A 22,913-nucleotide genomic window follows, 5' to 3' on the forward strand; every position below is an offset into this window, starting at 1 on the left:
ATCAAATGCCTGTAGATGAGATTTGCCCAGAACATGTAGATGATGAGATGTTTCTAAAAAATCTGGCCCTATTTTACCTTAAGTTGCAGGCAAAGTTGTTGCTTCCTGTGTCTGTTATTCAAGCGGTCATTGAAGGATTCCAGGAGACACATGACATGAGCCTGTCAAATTTGCTGAATAAACTAAAAGAAAAATTGATTCCTGGAGTCGCTGAGACGGACATAGAAAGAGTGGTAGATGAGATTAAAGCGGATGATCTTCTTCACACTTGCAACACTCGGATATTGAAAACAGATCAGAGGAGGAAAACCGTGTTTAAAGAGAGCTTCAACTACAGTACATTGAGCCAGTTCCCATTTGTTTAGGGAACAATGAAGCAGGAAATTAATGTTTTGCCCAATACATTCCAATAAAAAAAACATTTGCTAGTCTTTTCAAAAGTGAGTCCATGCGAGAGCAACACAGCAACACCCATTTGCAAGTTCACAACAGCAATGTTTTTAAGGACATTTGGGATGGAAAAGTAGTTGCAGAAAATGCTTTGTTTAAGTCAGATCCCATGTCCTTGGGCTTGATTCTCTATCAGGATTCATTTGAAGTAGTTAATCCATTAGGTTCAGGAAAGAAAAAACACAAAGTGCTGGCAGTCTATCTCACTTTAGGAGACATTTTGCCTCATAATCGGTCAAGCACTGACCATATACAACTTGTTCTTCTTTGCAGAGAGCAAGATTTCAAGTTTTTCGGACATGATTTGGTGATGGGGCAGTTGGTAAAGGATCTTAAAGACCTTGAGGTGAGTGGCATCCAAATGCCCAGTGGTGAGATCAGGAAAGCAATTGTGTGTGCCATTGCTGGAGATAATCTTGGCTCACATGGTATTGGAGGTTTTGTTGAAAATTTCAGCACCAGTTCCTTCTTTTGCAGATTTTGTGAAATCGATCGACCAACATTTGTGGCAGACCCACTGGCCAAGGGGCCAAGCAGGACTGTGCATTCATATAAAGGTAATATCCAAGCAGAAGATTTGCATCTTAAAAAAGGGGTCAAATTTGACTCACTGTTCAATGACTTATCACATTACCATGTGTGCCAGCCTGGCTCCCCATACACAAAAGGAATATATTTCAAATATATTTCTTTTGTGTATGGGTTGCCTCCATGCATTGGACATGATCTTATTGAAGGTGTTGTGTCCTATGATTTGGCTCTGTGCATTAAACATCTGATCAGAGTTGAGAAACAGTTTACATATGTGGAACTGAATAGAAGGGTAAATCAATTTAGATACCAAGGCATGAAGGCAATGATGCACATGATAAGCCATGTGAGATAAATTCTGGGAGTGATAAACTTGGAGGGCATGCTGTTCAGAACTGGTGTTTCCTGAGATTGCTACCGGTGTTAATAGGAGATAAAATAAGGGACCCAGCTGATAATGTGTGGAAACTTGTTTTGCAGCTCCGACAGATGGTAGAGTTCATCTGTGCACCTGTCATTACTTCTGGACAGATCGCCTACTTAAAGGTAATGATTGAGGACTACATGTATTTTCGAAAGAAACTATTTTCTGACCATCCTCTGAGGCCAAAACACCATTATGTTACCCATTATCCAGAACTAACAGTCCAGTTTGGGCTACTCATTCGTCTCTGGACCCTCAGATTTGAAAGCAAACACACATATTTTAAGCAGTGTTCAAGAAAGTTGCACAATTTCAAGAACATTTGCTCTACTCTTGCTGAAAGGCATCAGCTATTTCAAGCTTACTTAAGTGCTGGTAGTCTGTTCCCACCCCATGTTGTTGTTGAAAAAGGAACAGATTTTTGCCCATCCGATTATAATGACGATATTAGAGAAGCTGTTTCACACCTTAACTGTCAGGCAAACACACTAATTTCACATGAGGCAAAAGTGAAAGGGACAAAAAAATTTTTTTCTTGTGCTGGATCAAATTGATGATGGAATTGTATTTGGCAAAATAAAAGCCATTCTCATTCAAGGAGATTACGTCAACTTCATCACAGAAATATATAACTCTTCAACTCTCATTGATCAGGGCCTTCATTGCATTTCTGAGAAACCTGCAAAAAGGCTGTGTTGTGTCAGCCAAGAAAACCTATTAGACTATTATCCCTTGCCTATGTACAAATTGTGTGGCCTGTCAGTGCTTGCTCTTCACCACTCTTTTCCTTCTCTAGAATGATGTCTGCAACTGTCGGGGAGGAAGTAAAAAACGTAATTTCCAAAGCGCTTCCTGGTCTTCTTGAAGAAAAGAAGGAACAGTTGATGCAGAGACTTATTAGCTGGGGTGTGGAGAGCACAGATGATCTAAAGTATGTAGAGGGGGCGCCTGGAGTGGACCTGTCTGATTTACTCCCGCCCATCCAGATTCGCAAACTGCAAGACAGCTTTAACAGAGGTTATTTTGACATTCTGTATATGTATAAAGTATATTTTTTGTTACACTGTAAATAGTTATTTTTCTGATAACAGATATATTAGCACAGTTACATAACACTGACTTGTTGATGATGTATTTTCTTTTTCTATTAGCTGGAGAACACAATATATCTAGTGATGTCCCTCCAACAACAACTCCGCCTTCCTCCACTGTCACCTTAGACACAATTAGCCCACCAAGCCTTTCTTCGACCACAGCAGTTACTTGGCCTGAGTCATTTCAGGTTCCTTGGAACCAAATGCCGAGCGAATTACGCATTGCAGTAACAAATGGAAAGAGACCACTCCCCCCTGATCGCCGCAAAATGATTCGCATCATTGTTGATGAAATTAGGAAACATGAAAAGAATCCAAGCAGAGCACAGTGCCTTGCTGTTGCTCTCAAAATTGTCAAACAGTATCCACAGAGCTTTTCTGATTTTGATGATGCTCAAGAAAAAAAATGAAATTGGATACTACTCCCTCTTGAAACAAATAAAAACCCGTGTAGAACACGTCAATAGAGATAATACTTTAACACGCAGGCGACGGATCAGGGGAGTATCTGACACACCTGAGAGAATGCAATGCAGAGAACCAACAGCCACATACGGATGTGCACAATGGCAGCCTGAGCCTCCGCTTGCAAATTCTGATGATGTACTTGAGGAAAAAAGACAAACTTTAGAGACTTTGTACCAGCAATATGGAAAAAGTGGAGCTGACAGGGGGGATGTTTGTGCCTTAATGAAGGTAACTTACTATTTGCAAAGAAAGACTCTTCTCAATGATCCCAATCAGGGTGGGAATTATACTGCGGCCACGCGGCCATGGCCGCCGTTGCCCTACACTTTGGCCTTCATGCCCCGTGAAAAAAAAAAATCATCATACGGCCACAGTGGCCTGTGTGCCCTGGCCCTGTCCAAGTTCCATGTATAAAGCAGAGCATGTGAGCGGAGTGGAGCGGGAGCGAGCGGGGAGCGCGAGTGGGCGGATCTTGGACAGAGCGGCAATTTCAAAAGGATGGAGCGTCGCCCTATTTCCCGCTTTTCTAGTTTCACTCCGCTCACACCACGAGTCTGAAGCATGCTCAATCAAGCCTGACCCTGAATCCATCTGTCTTGCACAGTCATCAACAGTAGACTATTTTCAGTCAAAACTCAGCTCAATAATGGAGTTCAAAAAGTACTTCAAAAAGGAAAATGAGAAGTCATACAGGTGTAGCCTACTATTAATAAGTCGCTCCGGAGTATAAATCGCAACAGTCAAAAAATGCGCCATGAAGAAGAAAAAACACATATAGGCCTAAGTCGCACTGGACTATAAGTCGCATTTATTTAGAAATTTATTTCACAAAAAAAAAAAAAAAAAACAATGTTACAGACTGGACAGTTCTCCGTTAGGACGTGAGCGCTCTGAAAGCGGCACTAAAAGACTGCTTTATAAAACTTTCACAGAGACCTCAAGCAGAAAGCACAAAGCCTGTCTTTAAATTTAATTTCGTTTTGTATTAATTGTATCTTAATTTTAATCAATGTTTCATCAACCAATTGTCTGGATTTAATAAATTAGAAGTGAATATATTAGAAAATAGATAATCACGACCCGAAGGCGCCGGCGAAACTGGAGCTTGTCTCATAAATGAACCGAAACTCAGCGTATAGCCTACTTGCCTCACAGACCTGAGACATATATATAAAGCTTGAAATGTCTACTTTTAAACAGAACAATTCAAAACAAAAGAAAACAGACTTCTCTCTTATGTAATCCATATGAAATGTGCATTTCTCTCTGGCGCGTTCACTACTGCGAAGATCGCGAGTCAGCATCGTTCCAGCCGACACAGACATAAAAAAAAAAAAAACTGGTTCATTAGTAAACAATTAAAATGTCTCCTGCTATATTTTACATATTCATAATCATTAATTTTGCCGGTTCGTTGTGACAGCTTTTAGGTGCTTTATTGGCAGCAGCGCCACCCTTACATTGCATCAGCACCGAAAACATAGAGATTCTTTTCTTTTGGGGGCATTTTGTTTGTGTTCAGACTTTCTCAGTTGTTTTTAGGCGCGATGTTAGAGGACGCTGCTAATAAAGTTGCTAGTAGGCCCACACATTGGATTCACGTTTATTATTATAGGCTAAAAAAAATACCCCAGTTTAGTTTTTATGCCGTTCGTATCATTTTATTTTGTTGTATTTATTCGCCACACCTTGAAGGCCGGTCCGTGAAAATATTGTCTGATATTAAACCAATCTGTGGCGCAAAAAAGCTTGGGGACCGCTACAAGTGATATACAGTACATGTAGATTTTTTTCCTTTTTTGGAGCGAGCGGGGGGCGATTTGAGTGGAGCGTGAAGCAAACTGCGTTGAGCGCTGAGCGATAATGATTGTGAGGGTGTATACCTTCTGGATGAAATGGTTCCCTCTCTCACACTCACATGATATAGAGGACTGAATTAATATTTTGAATGCTTTTATTGGCATTTGTGTTGTTTCTGAATGCTTTTATTGGCATTTATGTTGTTTCTATTGTTGTGTGAGGGTGTATACTGTACCTTCTGGATGTAATGGCGCTCTCTCTCTCTCATTAAAAATTTTTTTTTTTATTAAAAAAGTCATAATCCATGTCTTATTCCAAATTAGGATGTTATGGTATCAATCTGAATGGGAAAACCATCGAATTGTACTCAATGGCCTTTGTGCCCTGTCATATGGCCTTGGTGCCCCTAAAAAAAAAAGAAAAGGTGGAGGCCAAATGGCCTTGCCCCTAAAATTACATAATTCCCACCCTGACCCCAATACAACCAACCACTTCTTGGTTTAAATCTCTGAACTCAGCAGTCACAAAATTCTACTGGAAAAATTATCCACCCTTTAAAAACCAAAGAACCACCAAATTTCGCTTTATACTGTTTGGCAAATCATCTTCAGTATGTACACAGATGGACTCACCCCAATCAATCCGATATCACCTGGTTAGACTTAGAACAAAATATCTGCAATAACTTCCAGATCTCAGACCTGCCCTTCCTTACCCCGACAATTAAAAAACATCCCTGTTTCAAAGTGACTACAAATTAGCTCTAGTCTGACAGCCTGGTGGAAATTCCACAACATTACTAACACAAAGCTTTCACCTTCGAAACTCACCCCAATTTGGAATAACCCCGATTTCACTTGCAAGAACAAAACAGTCAACTTTCACACCTGGAAAGACAGAGGCATTACTCATCTGCAACATATTTTTCTCAATGGCATTTTCTCCACATTTGCGGACTTGGTCCAGAAATTTGGCACACCAACACTTCCTACAATACCTACAGATTAAATCAGCAATTACATAAGCAATTAGAACAACCACCAACACTCCAATGGTCAACTTAGAACTTGCCATACCTATCTCGCAGCTAATCAGTATACCATCCTCAAAAAAACTACTATCCAAAATCTACAGAACTGTGACACAAACAGACATCACCATAAGTCTTCCCATTGACAAATGGGAATCGGATCTATCTATTCCCATCGATGCCAATTTCTGGACCCAAGTCTGCAAAAATACATTTCTCATGACCAAAAACACTAACCTGCAGCTAATACCATACAAAACTATCCACAGGACTCACCTTACTGGACGCAAATTATTTAATATGGGCTCCACTTCAGACATCTGTTCCCACTGCACTCAGAACTGCCCGGACACATATATTCATGCACTTTGGCACTGTACTCCTATAAAACAGTTCTGGGAAAAGATTACTGGGACCCTCTCTACCTTCTTTGGCTGCTGCATCCCAATGTCCCCATCTCTCTGTCTGCTTGGAGACACCTCCACAATCAACCTGAATCACCTTAACAGTAAAACTCTGCTAGTCGCGCTTGCTTTCGCCAAAAAAACCATTTTCATGAACAAAATCCATATTTCTTGTTAACAACAGATTTTGTAAGTTTTATTAAGAAATTAAATAAATAGGCCTCCTGTTTTGCCACTCTTAATGTGGCATTGACAGATCAACTAGTCAAGTTAAGTCATCTTCCTTTATATAGCGCTTTTAACAATGTAGATTGTTCCAAAGTGGCTTTACAGTTAAAGTAACAGAGATTGTTTTGGCTTTATAGCAGCTCTAGAATAAAGTTATTGTCCAGCTAAAGTTAGTTTTGATTGATTCACTTCCGTCGCAACGATCATTAGTTATTTGCTTAGTCGCTAACACGACACCGTTTTAACAGAAAACTCTTAAGTTCTTTCAGCGCTAAACTTCAAAAACGAGAACCTGTGAGAACGCTGATGGCGTGCACATGCGTATTACGAGTTCAGTCTATAGGTATGTGCGTTTGAATATATGTGTGCAGACGTGTAGTCCTTCCCTACAAACCAACCCTCAACAAACTACTTGTCTGGCCTTAAAATTTATTATAAAGAATTGTATCGCTTCCGCGTAGCCACGCGAACCAGAATTATCCCGACAACACTTTATCTGTAGAGAGGTAAAGGGAGGAGAGGGAGGCCTTCACAGGGAAGAGAGGACTGCGTTGCATCTCTTTCTCTTTACTTCTAGTTAAAGTACAAAATAAACATGAATGAACATCAAAAGATATGTTGAAAGAACTAGTACAACTTACTGAAATAAATCATGTCTCGTAATCGCTCGATCAGTGCTTCAACCACTGATAAAACAGCTTGTAAACAATGTGTGAATGGGGGACCCCCCAGTCCCCCCCCCCCTCCACACACACAGACAGACACACACACATTGACAGCCTCACTCTAAATAGGCCAATATTGTTACGGTAGTGTAGTGCAGGAGGAAGGTGAAGACGACAGAGCTCTTCAATACAAGGAGTTTAATTCAAAAGATCTCAAAACACAGGAACAACAGGCAGAACACACACTATACATTAACGTTACATAAACGAGAACCGACACTGAAGACTGAAACACACAGGGCTTAAATACACAGGAGAACAGATCAGGGAAACAAGACACAGCTGACGAGACTAACGAGGAATCAATTACACAGACCGGGGAAAACAGGACTAGACCAAAATACACAGAAGACAGGGGGAAACGGAACACCGAAACTGAAACAAAAACAGAACTCAGGAACACAGAACTGTAACATTACTCCCCCCTCCCGGTAGGCGCGTCCTCGCGCCTAATAAACATCCAAAGGGGTGGGAGGGTGGGCGCCCTGGAGGCTGACAGGGGAGACCAGGCAAGGGAGACACAATAGGAAGCCTCCAGGGCGGAGCAGGCTGTGGGCGTGGAGCAGGCTGTGGGCGTGGAGCAGGCTGTGGGCGTGGAGCAGGCTGTGGGCGTGGAGCAGGCTGTGGGCGTGGAGCAGGCTGTGGGCGTGGAGCAGGCTGTGGGCGTGGAGCAGGCTGTGGGCGTGACCACGGCGGAGCAGGCTGTGGGCGTGGACATGGCGGAGCAGGCTGTGGGTGTGACCACGGCGGGGAAACCCCTTCGGGCGGCCATGGCGGGGAAACCCCTTCGGGCGGCCCTGGCGGGGAAACCCCCTCGGGCGGCCATGGCGGGGAATCTCTTTCAGAATGCCAGGACAGAGGTATATGGCCCCCCCCCAAAAAATACTTGGGCAAAGTCCCGGGTGTCAAAGAGGGCTCGGTGCAGGGCAGCGATGAGGGCTCTGAGCTGTGCAGGAACAGCGGCGAAGAGGGCTCGGAGCTGCGCAGTAATAGCGGCGAAGAGGGCTCGGAGCTGTGCAGGAACAGCGGCGAAGAGGGCTCGGAGCTGTGCAGTAACAGCGGCGAAGAGGGCTCGGAGCTGTGCAGTAACAGCGGCGAAGAGGGCTCGGAGCTGTGCAGTAACAGCGGCGAAGAGGGCTCGGAGCTGTGCAGTAACAGCGGCGAAGAGGGCTCGGAGCTGCGCAGTAACAGCGGCGAAGAGGGCTCGGAGCTGTGCAGTAACAGCGGCGAAGAAGTCTCTATGCTGGATGGGACCAGCGGTGAAGGATCTGTGCTGGACGGGACCAGCGGTGAAGGCTTTGTGCTGGACGGGACCAGCGGTGAAGAATCTGTGCTGGACGGGACCAACGGAGAAGGCTTTGTGCTGGACGGGACCAGCGGAGATGAAGACACTGTGCTGGACGGAACCAGCGGAGAAGAATGCCCTATGCTGGACGGGACCAGCGGAGATGAAGGCACTGTGCTGGACGGGACCAGCGGAGAAGAATGCACTATGCTGGACGGGACCAGCGGAGATGAAGTCACTATGCTGGACGGGACCAGCGGAGAAGAAGTCACTATGCTGGACGGGACCAGCGGAGAAGAAGTCACTATGCTGGACGGGACCAGCGGAGATGAAGGCTCTGTCTCGACGTTCATAGACTCCTGCAGGCAGGCGACAGGCTCTGGCTCTAGCGGGCAGGCGACGGGCTCTGGCTCTGGCGGGCAGGCGACGGGCTCTGGCTCTGGCGGGCAGGCGACGGGCTCTGGCTCTGGCGGGCAGGCGACGGGCTCTGGCTCTGGCGGGCAGGCGACGGGCTCTGGCTCTGGCGGGCAGGCGACGGGCTCTGGCTCTGGCGGGCAGGCGACGGGCTCTGGCTCTGGCGGGCAGGCGACTGGCTCTGGCGGGCAGGCGACGGGCTCTGGCTCTGGCGGGCAGGCGACGGGCTCTGGCTCTGGCGGGCAGGCGACGGGCTCTGGCTCTGGCGGGCACACGGTGAAGGGACACCCATTGTGCCATAGTACCCAGTCCACAAACTCCATAAAGTTCCCTCGAGGCCCATCTCCGGGCAGGCGTGCTTCGGTCTCAGCGTTGAGACCTGCCCGGAAGAACACACAGAGGCTGATGTCATCATAATGAACATGAGGTTGTAAGTCCAGATACCTCTGTGTGTGGGCCTCGAGGGACTGATCCTCCTGGGAAAGTAGGAGGATCTTCACTGCTGGATCCATGATCGTCGTTTTTGAGTCGGTTCTTCTGTTACGGTAGTGTAGTGCAGGAGGAAGGTGAAGACGACAGAGCTCTTCAATACAAGGAGTTTAATTCAAAAGATCTCAAAACACAGGAACAACGGGCAGAACACACACTATACATTAACGTTACATAAACGAGAACCGACACTGAAGACTGAAACACACAGGGCTTAAATACACAGGAGAACAGATCAGGGAAACAAGACACAGCTGACGAGACTAACGAGGAATCAATTACACAGACCGGGGAAAACAGGACTAGACCAAAATACACAGAAGACAGGGGGAAACGGAACACCGAAACTGAAACAAAAACAGAACTCAGGAACACAGAACTGTAACAAATATATATTTTATTAAACTTATTTTGTTTTACATTATTAAATTCTCTTATAATCTTTTTTATGCTACAGATTATCACTTGATTTTTTATCCAGTTCATTGAGTACATAATATGCTTTAAAGCACAAATAAAAAATAAAGATAAAACTATCCATCCAGTCTGTCTTCAGAAACTCCACCCTCTTACAAAACCAACCAGGAAGTGACTAGTCATTATTTCTGCCTTTCATTTTTACTGAAAGCTAAAACGAGTCAGTGTTGTGTAGAACAGAGGAGGACACATTATATTATAGCATTTTTGTTTATTTCTGAATTAACCAAGATTAGATTTTGATTGTAATAGTTATTTACTCTTTAAACCAAAGTTCAGAAAGTGAAAGTAAATTGTAGATCATTTGATCTTTTACAAGACGAGGAAATGGATTCAAAATCTGTGGAAGAGCTTTCTTGTCCTGTTTGCTGTGACATCTTCAAGACTCCTGTTATTCTGTCCTGTAGTCACAGTATTTGTAAAGAGTGTCTACAACAGTTCTGGAAAACTAAGAAAACTCAGGAGTGTCCTGTCTGCAGGAGAAGATCTTCAAAAACTGAACCTTTAGTTAATCTAGCGTTAAAAAACTTGTGTGATTCATTGATAAAGGAGGGAAATGAGAAACGTTCATCAGGATCTGAGGAGATCTGCAGTTTACACAGTGAGAAACTCAAACTCTTCTGTCTGGAGGACAAACAGCCTGTGTGTTTCGTGTGCAGAGACTCAGAGAAACACACCAATCACACATTCAGACCCATCAGTGAAGTGGTTCCATCTTACAAGGTAAGACTAATGTCTTTCATTTCATTTGCTGAATACAGTGCTAAACATAGAGTGCTATTTGTGTATACAATAGACCAGAATTTATTTTTGTTCAGACTAAATCTCTGTGTCTCAAATCAAGCCTCTGTGGCTCCCTCTGATCACCGCATCAACATCGCTTGAGTAGGGGAGAGCGGGGCACAAAGTAACGCTTTTTGACTTTCTCAGTTTGTGTAAATCTACTTATGGTTCAGAGTATTTATTTTTTCCCACATTAATTTCCCACATGTCTAGTACAATTGTGTGTTTTTGTTTTATCAATACAGTATATACTTTTTTCTTGATATACCCCGAAAGAATGGAAGTGAAATGTGACAACATGCCCCATAGGTGGGGTACACTGTAACATGTGCAGGGGCACATTGTAACATGACCATATGACAGCTTAAAACGTTATCTGATCTAATAAAAAAATATATACAAAACAAACTAAAATAATTATTTTCTAAATAAAATACAATTTAAAAACTTTTTCATATAAAATAATGGCAATTTTTAATAATTAAATATAAACTCATTTTTGAGTTTTGACCATGAACACATGAAAACACAGCTGTAATAAACCTCAGAACAGCCCTACGGTGGTCAAAGAACAGCCAGACGGTTTAATCAAAGAGAATTTATACTTTATTTCACCTAGAGAGGCTAAAACTCATTCTACGGGTACATATAAGATAGGGAGCCAGGGAAGAGAAACACGGGAAACTCCGCAAGACACAACACTTCATATACACACAGTGAGTTTCACGCTCAATACGTCACACAGTGTTTGATACTCAACATAGCACCCCAGCCTGCACAGCACACAGTGATCACACGTAAGGCGTGTTTCCTCCGTTCTCACTTCCCCAACCTCCCTCTTTAACCCGCTGTCCGTTACACAATACACAGTCAAACAATTCATATAGGAATAGATTAAAAACACTTCCCTCTCGGGGGGCAGAGAAGACTCATCCGTAGGGGGTGAGTAGTGATCGCAGCAACCCGTCTTCTCACCGAAGACGGCACTCTACCGTCCAGGGGCGGAACTTAAAGTTCATTCATAAAATCCTTCCGTCATCAAGGCATTCATAACGTCTCAGTAGTACGTGGGCATTCATTCATAGAATCTCGGTAGCACGTGGGCATTCATTCATAGAATCTCGGTAGCATGTGGGCGTCAGCCGAGCAATAGTCTGAGGTAGTCGGTGACACTAATTTCCCCCCTCTACAACTCAACTATCTCACCCCTAAGGCAGCTAGCTAACTAGCTATCTTCATCTCCGGAGGACCTACTGTCCCCGAGAGACAGCCAAAACGTTCTCAACAGGTCACCACACTCAGCGTTCCCCGGTTGCACCACACCTCTTTTTTAAAGTCCCTTTGTCCTCCCTTCACAGGTGCATGCCATCAAAGCAGTCATGTAATCAGCCAATGACGACACACTACACTATTCCCCCACTAATCCAGAAGAACTCGTCCTCGAGTCAAGATGATAATCCTTAGTCCAAACCGGAAACTTCCTCTGTCGTGGAGGTCGACCCCTCTCTGCAGAAGTTGTAATGTTCTGCGCAGAGCCTCCTCCATCATATAAAGGCTTAACTGTAGATCCCGGGCTATACTCCAACCTTGACCACGCTGAAGACACTGGCGAGCCCTGTTGAAGATTTCCTTCCCTTGTTCCCACCGGGCAAGATTGTCCCTCTGCAGATGGCGGTCTATCGGCCATGACCGGGGGCAATTGTTGAAGGGTCGACGGGTCAACCAATTGCTGCGGTAATTGTGCCGACTCATCATTCCCCTCCAGCCTCTCTGAAACAAATTGAGAAACATATGGTTTTAACCGAATGTAATGAACAACCGTAGTAGCCCCTCCCTCAACTGACTGTAACTGATACAGCACATCAGACAACCGCTCGATTACTTTAAAGGGGCCCTTATAACATCTCTGCAATTTAAAGCAAACCCCTTTCTTCCGAGCCTTATTTCGAACCCAGACTAATTCTCCCACTGAATAATACTGTACTTGAGCCCGAAAATCAAAATACTTTTTCTGCTGGGAAGAAGCCTGTAACTGATGTTGCTGTACTGCCCCAACAACAGTGGACAAAATCCCTGCCATACGTTGCACATATTCACTTGGAGACTCAAAAGCCTCTTCCAAGTTCACATTCAACATTATATCCACCGGTAATACCATTTCCCGCCCAAACACCACTTTATAAGGGGTAAAGCCAGTAGTGGCATGGACGCCACTACGATACGCCATCATTACATAAGGTAATAAAGAATCCCAATTCTGTTGATTCTTATCCACGAAAATTGATAGCATAGAAAGCAAAGTCCTGTTAAAACGCTCAATAAGCCCATCTGACTGAGGGTGATAGGGGGACGTACGCGTTTTATTGATCTCCAATAATCTGCAAAGTTCCTGAAAAAGAGTAGACTCAAAATTTCTGCCTTGATCAGAATGAAGGCTGCGAGGGACACCATAGCGGCAAACCCACTCCTCAACTAACACCTTAGCAACTGATCGTGCTTCCTGATTTGGTAAAGCAAAAGCTTCTGTCCACTTAGAAAAATAGTCTCCCACCACCAAAACATACCGATTTTTATCAACAGTTTCAGGAAGTGGGCCCAAAATATCCAGAGCCACACGCTCATAAGGGCGAGACATGACAGAAGGACACATCGGGGCCTGTGGAGTTCGAACTGGAAGCTTCCGTGAACCGCACTCAGAGCACTCACTACACCACCTCCTCACATCGGCAAACCACCCCGGCCAATAGAACCGATCTTTAACTTTTCCTTGTAGTTTTTGCACCCCCAGATGGCCACCTGTAACCACATTATGCAACATGGCTAACACTTTTGGAACCAAACACTTTGGAAGCACCACCTGTATTTTATTTGCTGCATCAGAATTTTGTGGAGGGACTCGCACCAATAACTGGTCCTGTATCTGAAGCTGATCCCACACCCTTCCAAACTTCTGCAGCTCAGGGTAGTTTCCTACCTCCCCACACTCCTTTAATGGCTTAGTTAGCAGCTGCAATAATTGCCCCAACTCATTATCCTCCCTCTGCAACCTAACCATATCGTCTTCCAGTCTTTCTCCAGGTAATAGCCCTACATTCGTTTTAGCCACTTGCACCACTCTCACAGGACAACTTTCCTCAATCGCCACACCCCCAATCTGGTCTAACACATGACCCGGAATTACACTCAGGCCCGGCAATCTCGATAAAGCGTCTGCATTAGCATGTTGTTTCCCTGGCCTATGAACGATCCTATACTGAAAACTTGCTAACTGTTCTAACCAACGGGCCAACTGTCCTTCAATTCCTTGAAAATTATGTAACCACCGCAAGGAATTGTGATCTGTACGCAGCACAAACTCTGCCCCTAAAAGGTAATGCTTAAAATGTTTCATAAACGTCACCATACTCAACAATTCCTTTTTGGTGGTGGCATACTTGCGTTCTTGTTTTGTCAGGGCTCGACTTGCATAGGCCACTACGCGTTCCATCCCCCCCTCTACCTGGGACAGTACAGCACCTATCCCCACATCTGAAGCATCGGTATCCAAAAGAAATTGTTTCAAGGGATCGGGATAAGCCAAAACTGGGGCTGATATAAGACATGACTTGAGTGTAAAAAACGCTCTTTGACAATCTTCTCCCCAGTAAAATTTCTTCCCCTTTTCCGTCAATTGGTGTAAGGGCCTAGCAATCTCCGCAAAACTCCTCATAAAGCGACGGTAGTAAGAGGCCAGTCCCAGAAAACTACGAACCTCTGTCTGATTTCTAGGGACCGGCCACCCCCTCACCGCCTCAACCTTAGAAGGATCAGCCTTAACACCCTCCGCTGAAATTACATGACCCAAATAGGATACCTGTTTTGCAAATATATTGCATTTAGAGGGTTTCACCTTCAAATTGGCCTTATACAAGTTCCCAAAAACTTGTTCCAAGCGCCCCAGATGTTCCTGAAATGTTTTACCAAAAACAATTATATCATCAAGGTATACTAAGCACGTAGTCCACTGAAGGTCTGCCAGAACCAAATCCATCAACCTTTGGAAAGTGGAAGGGGAGTTACACAGGCCAAAGCTAAGAACATTAAATTCAAAAAGACCTTGTCGTGTAGTAAAAGCCGTTTTGGGTTTATCTTTCGAGTCAACCTCAACCTGCCAGTAACCACTGGCTAGGTCGAGGGTTGAAAACCAACACGCATTTGCCAAGCTATCCAACGCATCATCTATCCTTGGGAGCGGATAGGCATCTTTCTGTGTCACCTCATTTAGTTTCCTATAATCAATACAGAAACGCAGACTGCCATCTCTTTTTCTCACTGGTACCACTGGAGCTGCCCAAGGACTACACGACGGCTGAATAATGCCATTGTCTAACATTTGTTTTATGTGATCAGTCACTTCTTGTTGTAAATGAAGCGGGACCCGACGAGGGGCCATTTTAATAGGTTTAGCAACTCCTGTATCAATCTGATGGCAAATAAGATGCGTCCTACCCAAATCAGTATCCCCTATACTAAAAAGTTGGTTATAACGCTCTAACACTTGACGAATGGCCTGCATTTGTTCTACATTAAACCCTCTAGAGTCTAATCCAAAATAAGAAATCAAAGCATCCGCCGACCACAAGATCTTACCGTCACACCCTTCATCTACTTCCTCTGCACCTTCCCCCACCTCTACATTTGTAGCCAACACCCCAATTTTCATTCCATCACGTAAAGTATGAGCTTCCTTAGTTACATTAATGACACGAACTGGCATAACACCAGCGGTGACTACACCCACCACACGTGCCACTAATACATCACAATAGCGAGACAGAGAAGAGCCGGGCTCCAGCATACCTACTATTTTTCCTGGCGGCGCTCCCTCCACTGACCCCAAAATTATCACTTCGCTACGTGGTGGTATCCTGGTATCCCCATAAACTACAACTGGCATGGAAGGAGCTAAAAAGTCAGTTTGCAATTGTACAGAAATTTTTTTTCCCATCACATAGCAGCATAATTCTTTCAAATCCAGTTTTGCACCGAATTTGACTAGAAAATCACTGCCCAGTAACACTTCACCGGGACTAATATCTGCCACTACAAAATCAACCACTACTGTCAGAGAATCAAATTGACAAGTGGTTTTCCACTGGCCCATAACTTCCATTTGGTCTCCATTAGCAACCTTCAATCTACCCCTATACTCTGCTAGATCACCCCCTCCACCGGTTGCCTCCAGCCAAAACAGTTTAGGTACGATTGATACTTGTGCCCCTGTGTCCACCAATAAGCGGGTCTCCACCCCCCCAACTTTACCAAACACATAAACTCCACCTGTTTCTGGTTGGGACTGACATACTCCCCCGGACATAGACGCAACAGAGAGAGGGGCGGGCTCCTGGTCTACCGGGCCCGCCCCCTCCCGTTTCCCGACACATATGGGCAATCTTTCTTGAAATGGCGAGTGCACCCACATTCCCAACAAGCTTCAGTCTTATCTCTGTTTTGTGAGTCTATTCGTGCACTATCAGTTTTAAAAGTCCGTGCATCTCGTCTATTTGTAGCATAATCAGTCTGATGACTAAGCGGAGCAACCAAATTCTCTGTTACTTGATCTTGTAGTATTTTAACAGTACTCTGCAAAGTCTTTACTTCTTGACGGAGCCCTTCTACCATGCCCATTAAAGATTGAATTTGCCCATCTCTAGCTGGCCCAACATTATCATTTACCACACCACAAACTTTTGCATTTGGGAGAGCACTATTTCGTTCCAAACTACGAATTAATTCAAGTTCGGACGCCAGATTAATAGCCCCCTCTAACGTGGCTGGTTTCACACTACGCAGATGAATACGCGTCTCAGCACAACCTATATGGGCCACAAAATGGTCTCGAGCCAGTAAATCCCTCGTGGCATTATCCACGGACGGATATGCCTTCGAAATTAAACGCCTCAAAGCATTTCCAAACTCGCGCACGGTTTCATTTGGCTGCCTCTTGCGCGAGGAGAAGCTCACGCGATTCCAATCAGTACTTTCACAGGGCTCTAAACATCTACCCATTGCTACCTTCAGTTGACTGAAATTTCGCCGAGCCTCATCTGGCAAGCCACAATAAATATCCCGCGCACGACCTGACAATAACAAAGACATAAATTTGAGCTTTAATACATCATCCCAGCCGTTAATCTCCGCAGCCATTTCGAACTGTTCTGCCCAATCAGACCACTCACGCCCCGTACACGTAAATGTTTCGGGCATAAAAATAGGACGAGGCGCAGCATTTCTCTCCCCCAAAAAACCACCTGCCACCGGCACGGCATTACTACCGCTGGCCGCCTCTTGCGGTTCTAACATTCTGACAAACCGTAGGCTAAAAAAAAGTCCAATGAAGTTTACAAGATCCGAGATCAGCGCTGATCCCACCGCTGCCACCAGTGTAATAAACCTCAGAACAGCCCTACGGTGGTCAAAGAACAGCCAGACGGTTTAATCAAAGAGAATTTATACTTTATTTCACCTAGAGAGGCTAAAACTCATTCTACGGGTACATATAAGATAGGGAGCCAGGGAAGAGAAACACGGGAAACTCCGCAAGACACAACACTTCATATACACACAGTGAGTTTCACGCTCAATACGTCACACAGTGTTTGATACTCAACATAGCACCCCAGCCTGCACAGCACACAGTGATCACACGTAAGGCGTGTTTCCTCCGTTCTCACTTCCCCAACCTCCCTCTTTAACCCGCTGTCCGTTACAAAATACACAGTCAAACAATTCATATAGGAATAGATTAAAAACACTTCCCTCTCGGGGGGCAGAGAAGACTCATCCGTAGGGGGTGAGTAGTGATCGCAGCAACCCGTCTTCTCACCGAAGACGGCACTCTACCGTCCAGGGGCGGAACTTAAAGTTCATTCATAAAATCCTTCCGTCATCAAGGCATTCATAACGTCTCAGTAGTACGTGGGCATTCATTCATAGAATCTCGGTAGCACGTGGGCATTCATTCATAGAATCTCGGTAGCATGTGGGCGTCAGCCGAGCAATAGTCTGAGGTAGTCGGTGACACTAATTTCCCCCCTCTACAACTCAACTATCTCACCCCTAAGGCAGCTAGCTAACTAGCTATCTTCATCTCCGGAGGACCTACTGTCCCCGAGAGACAGCCAAAACGTTCTCAACAGGTCACCACACTCAGCGTTCCCCGGTTGCACCACACCTCTTTTTTAAAGTCCCTTTGTCCTCCCTTCACAGGTGCATGCCATCAAAGCAGTCATGTAATCAGCCAATGACGACACACTACACAGCTATACAACATAGTTCAAAACAAATATATAATTAGTAATTTCTGAACATTGACTCTCAGTCTTTATTCACCTTTTTCTCACGTTTTCTCAATAAAATTAATAAAAGTATAGAATATAATAGCATATTTCTAATAGGGGCACATTGTAACGCAGTGTGACAACATGCCCCCGCCTGCACAACTGGGATTTAAACCCGGCTAGTGTCTTCTGCTAGTTAGCGAAGCATTAAAGAACTATCTCAACTGTTAAATAACATCTTGGAGATTAAAATAATATCAGATTTGTCTTATTTTAAATAAACACAAAAAATAGAGATGAAAAATTTACTTAAGTAAGAAATTTACTTTTGCTATGGTTTAATAAATGTCTATGGATATCTTCCAAAAAAATTATAATTTTGGCGGATTTTTTTTTTCTATATAGTGTTGATATGGCAACTAGTAAATACACAAAGTTTCGTCATCCAAGCATGTGCGGAAGTATTTAAAACAAGTGTGTTACAACTAACCCCGCGCTCCCCTACTTATCCATTTCACAGACTTCATTTTCCATGATCCCGTACCTGATGCTGATTACACACACACACCTGATCCCTATCCCATGGACTATATAACCAGTACTCTCACAAGCTCTGTTTTGTTTTGCTGTGGCTCACATCTCTGAGCGTTTTTCTCTGTTTTTGATTTCCCTGTGTATGACCCTGGACTGTGTACCTTGTTAAGATTCTCTGCTGCCTGCCTACTTACAGTACCTGTGCTCTGTCTTCCTGGATTAAGTCTGTACTGTTTTCCCTGACCCACTGCCTGGTTTGTGATTACGTCTCGGCTCTGCCTGTCGCCGTTGACTGAACTGTTTGTTGTACGAGTATCTCTTTTAATAAAGCTGCTAATGCATCCTAACTCTGCTGACTCAGCGTTACACTCTGACTTTCTACTGATATCAAACTCTACACAAAACTTTGATCCTTTGATGTTCAAATCTTCTTGAATGTAACAGCATTGGCACAAAACATAGAACATTTTTTTTGTCATGGGTTATTAATGTGACATACTAATTAATTACAAGACATACCAAAAAGTGACTGATACTAACATACTTTCACTTTCTGTATTTGTATTTGTATTTGTATTTGCACAACCACAAATTTACAACTACATGGATATAATAATTAAGAATTGGCGATTGAATTTTTTTTATTTGTTTGGTAAAAACATGATTTATTGACGTTCATCCTTTCCAAATTATATAATTAAAAATATACGTCCTGCAATTTTCAGACACAAATGCTTCCATGAGAATGACCCATTCAACATATAAATAATATAACAATAAAAAACATACAATGTTTAAACCTCTTAGAGCTGCATAAGTTTCACAGATTTTCATCTTAACCTGTAGGAGGAGTTTAATACAGCACTGACGTCCTTACAAGACCAGCTCAAACATGGAGAAGAAATGAAAGAAGAGTGTGATAAAACTATTGAACACATCAAGGTGAGGATATAAAGAGTTAAATACTCAACACTCACACACAGAGTTTATTATTGACATTAGTGGAGTGTGTGTTCATACAGCGCTGACTGAAGTGAATGTGATTTGATTTCAGTCTCAAGCTGAGCACACAGAGCGTCAGATTAAAGAAGAGTTTGAGAAGCTTCATCAGTTTCTCAGAGACGAAGAAGAAGCTACAATCACTGCACTGAGAGAGGAAGAGGAGCAGAAGAAGCAGAGGATGAAGAAGAAGCTGGAGGAGATGAACACACACATCTCAGCTCTTTCACACACAATCAGAGACATGGAGGAGATGATGAAAGACAATGACGTCTCGTTTCTAAAGGTGACAAATCAATCTGGCTTCATTCTCTGTGCATAAAACAACTTGTATAGAGAGACTCATTGACACTGAGAGTGTTTGATAAGATATTAAAATGTGTTCAAACTCTATATTTTCCAGAACTATAAAGTCACGATGGAAAGGTGAGTGAGCTGCTCGTATCTCTTCTCTCAGTGGATCTGAACTCAAATTCACTGCAGTTCTGACTCCTGAATGTTCCTCAGAGTCCAGATCTCACAGCCGGATCCACGGATGAGTTCTGGAGCTTTGATTCATGTGTCGCGTTATCTGGGTAACCTGCCGTTCAGAGTCTGGAAGAAGATGCTGGAAACTCTCCAACACAGTGAGTCTCAGCAGATTTGACACCAGTGCAGAAGATAGTTCAGATATAAACACACACAACATCAACATTTGATAGAAATATATTTAATAATTACCAGGTGAATTTGAACTGTATTTCAGAAAATCATCAGATCATACAGCGAACTCATAATGAAAAGTCTATTCCTCATGATCTATGTTTATGTATTAGGATACAATAGTGTTTATTGAAAACTGATATTAAACATGAAGCCTCAATCCATTCTGACAGTAAATGAGAGACCATTGTGATGATTTATGAATTTATGAAGTCTTTATATGTGTTTTACATTTATATTTCTAATACATCATATTTCATCCTGTAATCTGATGTTATTCTCTCTGCAGCTCCGTTGACTCTAGATCCAAACACAGCATATCCTCGTCTCACACTCTCTGCTGATCTGACCAGTGTGTCGTACAGTGATGTATATAAAACACTTCCTGATAATCCAGAGAGGATTGATGAGTATGCATGTGTCCTGGGATCTGAGGGCTTTAACTCAGGAACACACTGCTGGGATGTGGAGGTTGGAGACAATACATGCTGGATTCTTGGAATAACCACAGCATCAAACCAAAGGAAGGGAGAGGATTTCTTTGACTCTAATGTCTGGTGTGTGAATTACATAAACAGCAAATACAGCTCAGAATCCCCAGAGCGACCTGAGACTGTCTTTACTGTTAAACAGAAGCTTCAGCGTGTGAGAGTTCAGCTGGACTATGACAGAGGAACAGTGTCATTCTCTGATCCTGTAACTAACACACATTTACTCACATTCACATCCACCTTCACCGACACAGTCTTTCCATTCTTATATAATTACCGCACAACTCCTCTGAGGATCTTACCAGTTAAACTCTTTATTACAGCAGAAAACCACAGTTAAATCTGATTCTGCTTCCAGATTCATTCAGTTTTGTAAATTATACTTCAATAACAACACTGTAATCAAAGGGTCTCATTGATCAATCACACGCCAATGTAATTTTTTGCTGCATTTGTGGATTCGTTGTCAGTTGTCTCGGAAATACAGTCTAACCCTAACCTATACTTAAATGTAAAATTTAGAGCCAACATAACCCTTGTGCGTCCTTAAGCCGGGTGCACAGTGTGTGATGTATAATAGTCCTTTACGATTGTTGCTTGTCAGACTGTATAACATGATCATCGCTGTAATCCATGTCACACTGTAAGATCTCAGTTGTCATAAATGTCAGATTGTACGACAGTCAAGAAAACTTGTCTGGAGTTTTACATCATCAATCAATGACCCGTTCGGTGACAGTGAGCTGAATCACACACCGGATTGAAATGGTGACTACAAAGAAATCTCAGTTACACTTTATAGTGTCATTGTTACAGTTTAATTATACATTTAAGTACTGAGTAATAATAATTAACTACATGTACTTTCTATAGCGTTAGGGCAGGATTAGGATTTGGTTGAGGGTTAGTTACATGTAATTATGCATAATTTACTGCTATTACTATGTACATGTAACATACTGTGAGTAACAAGGACACTGTAAAATAAAGTGTTACCAAAATCTCTAATGTTAATTTTGTTCATGGCTTGCCTTGAAAAACGAAGACAATGTGACATCCGTCTTTAGGAGAAGCATTTTCTTATTTCACTCTCATCTTTTTCTTTCATGAATCAATTGTACACTAGTAACACAAAATATTTACACTCAGGACCTTATGGACAAAAATATCCCCATTGAAAACTACATTTATTTAATTTTATCACAGGGCCATTTAACAAACAAACATTTAAAAAATTTAATCTGTTGGTAAAGATAATTTATTTTTATTTTTTTGGACTTTTCCACAAGATGGCGCCATTTTCTCAGGTTTGGCCTATAAAGCAAATACTCGCTTTATTCATGTTTTCTTCTTCTGCGTATTTGCGTATCAATTGGATAAATGATGCAGTTTTAATTCGTGTGGATGTCAGTGTGGTTTGTATGCATGTGCTAGAAAAATGGTGTGTGTAATATTTGATAGAGAAAAATTCTACTGCAAATCACAAATCCCAGCGTTGATTATACCAGCGCTGGCATTTAATGGGGAAAGTTTAGTACTGAACACAAACTAAATCTCACTGAAAGAGTTTTTTTTTCTTCTTCTTCTTTTTTTTTTTTTTTTATTTAAAGGAGAACTTGGTAACCTTTTTAACGTAATAAAACTGTCTAGAAATCATTTGGATGGTTAAACAACCTGTTCTGGTGATATTGGTGACTTTCCCCGCTCCCCCCCCAGCGTTCCCAGGCGGAAAACCAACCTTGCAACTTGGGGACTACCATCCCGGCAAGATAGAAATTGGAAGTCTCGTGAGAAGCGAGAACGAGAATGAGAATGAGCGCGAAACACAAATTGCTTTATGGCAATTCGACATAAACACACACGCATGTATGATGTATTACCAGATTACCCACCTCGGTAGACATAGCTCCACACGATACAGTTGGCTTGCTCCGATCAAAACAAACGCACATGAGCAGCGGTAGAGAGGGGGAGGAGGCCGCCGCAAGTGAGTTTTTTACGACAGTGTTGTGAAATATACGCCCCACAGCTGTAGGGGGAGCTCGTGGGGAAAACATGTGACAACAAAAGGGAAAATCAGCGAAGAAGTGACTAGAGTTCGCTAGAGTTACCGAGTTCTCCTTTAAAACACAACTTGTTTAGATTCATGGCTTTCATTTGGTAGCAGTTTTTTAGTTTAACATGTTTTATTAAATATACATTTTATACATACAAATGTTTATAAATCATTTCCATAAATTTAAATCTCTAACTTTTTCTTTTTTCA

At 43.0% G+C, this 22,913-nt stretch overlaps 1 protein-coding gene across 1 annotated transcript; it reads left to right on the forward strand.

Annotated features, from left to right (window-relative positions):
- The first annotated feature begins 9,955 nt into the window (after positions 1-9,955).
- LOC311303460 (nuclear factor 7, brain-like) lies at positions 9,956-21,859 on the forward strand. Its single transcript, XM_084429962.1, has 6 exons — positions 9,956-10,542; positions 19,302-19,397; positions 19,510-19,740; positions 19,858-19,880; positions 19,962-20,080; positions 20,446-21,859. Exons 1-6 carry the CDS (start codon positions 10,147-10,149, stop codon positions 20,985-20,987), a joined length of 1,407 nt encoding a protein of 468 aa, XP_084286088.1. The 5' UTR covers positions 9,956-10,146; the 3' UTR covers positions 20,988-21,859.
- The last annotated feature ends 1,054 nt before the right edge of the window (positions 21,860-22,913 follow it).

Source organism: Rutilus rutilus (genome assembly GCF_951802725.1).
Source record: "Rutilus rutilus genome assembly, chromosome: 14".
Lineage (NCBI taxonomy): Eukaryota > Metazoa > Chordata > Actinopteri > Cypriniformes > Leuciscidae > Rutilus > Rutilus rutilus.

Bases quoted from the DNA above. Each gene is read 5' to 3' on its own strand.
- LOC311303460 (XM_084429962.1), top strand. From the start codon at position 10,147: ATGGATTCAAAATCTGTGGAAGAGCTTTCTTGTCCTGTTTGCTGTGAC. The intron at 19,881-19,961 runs GTGAGTGAGCTG...AATGTTCCTCAG, and splicing joins TATAAAGTCACGATGGAAAG to AGTCCAGATCTCACAGCCGG. The intron at 20,081-20,445 runs GTGAGTCTCAGC...TTCTCTCTGCAG, and splicing joins GCTGGAAACTCTCCAACACA to CTCCGTTGACTCTAGATCCA.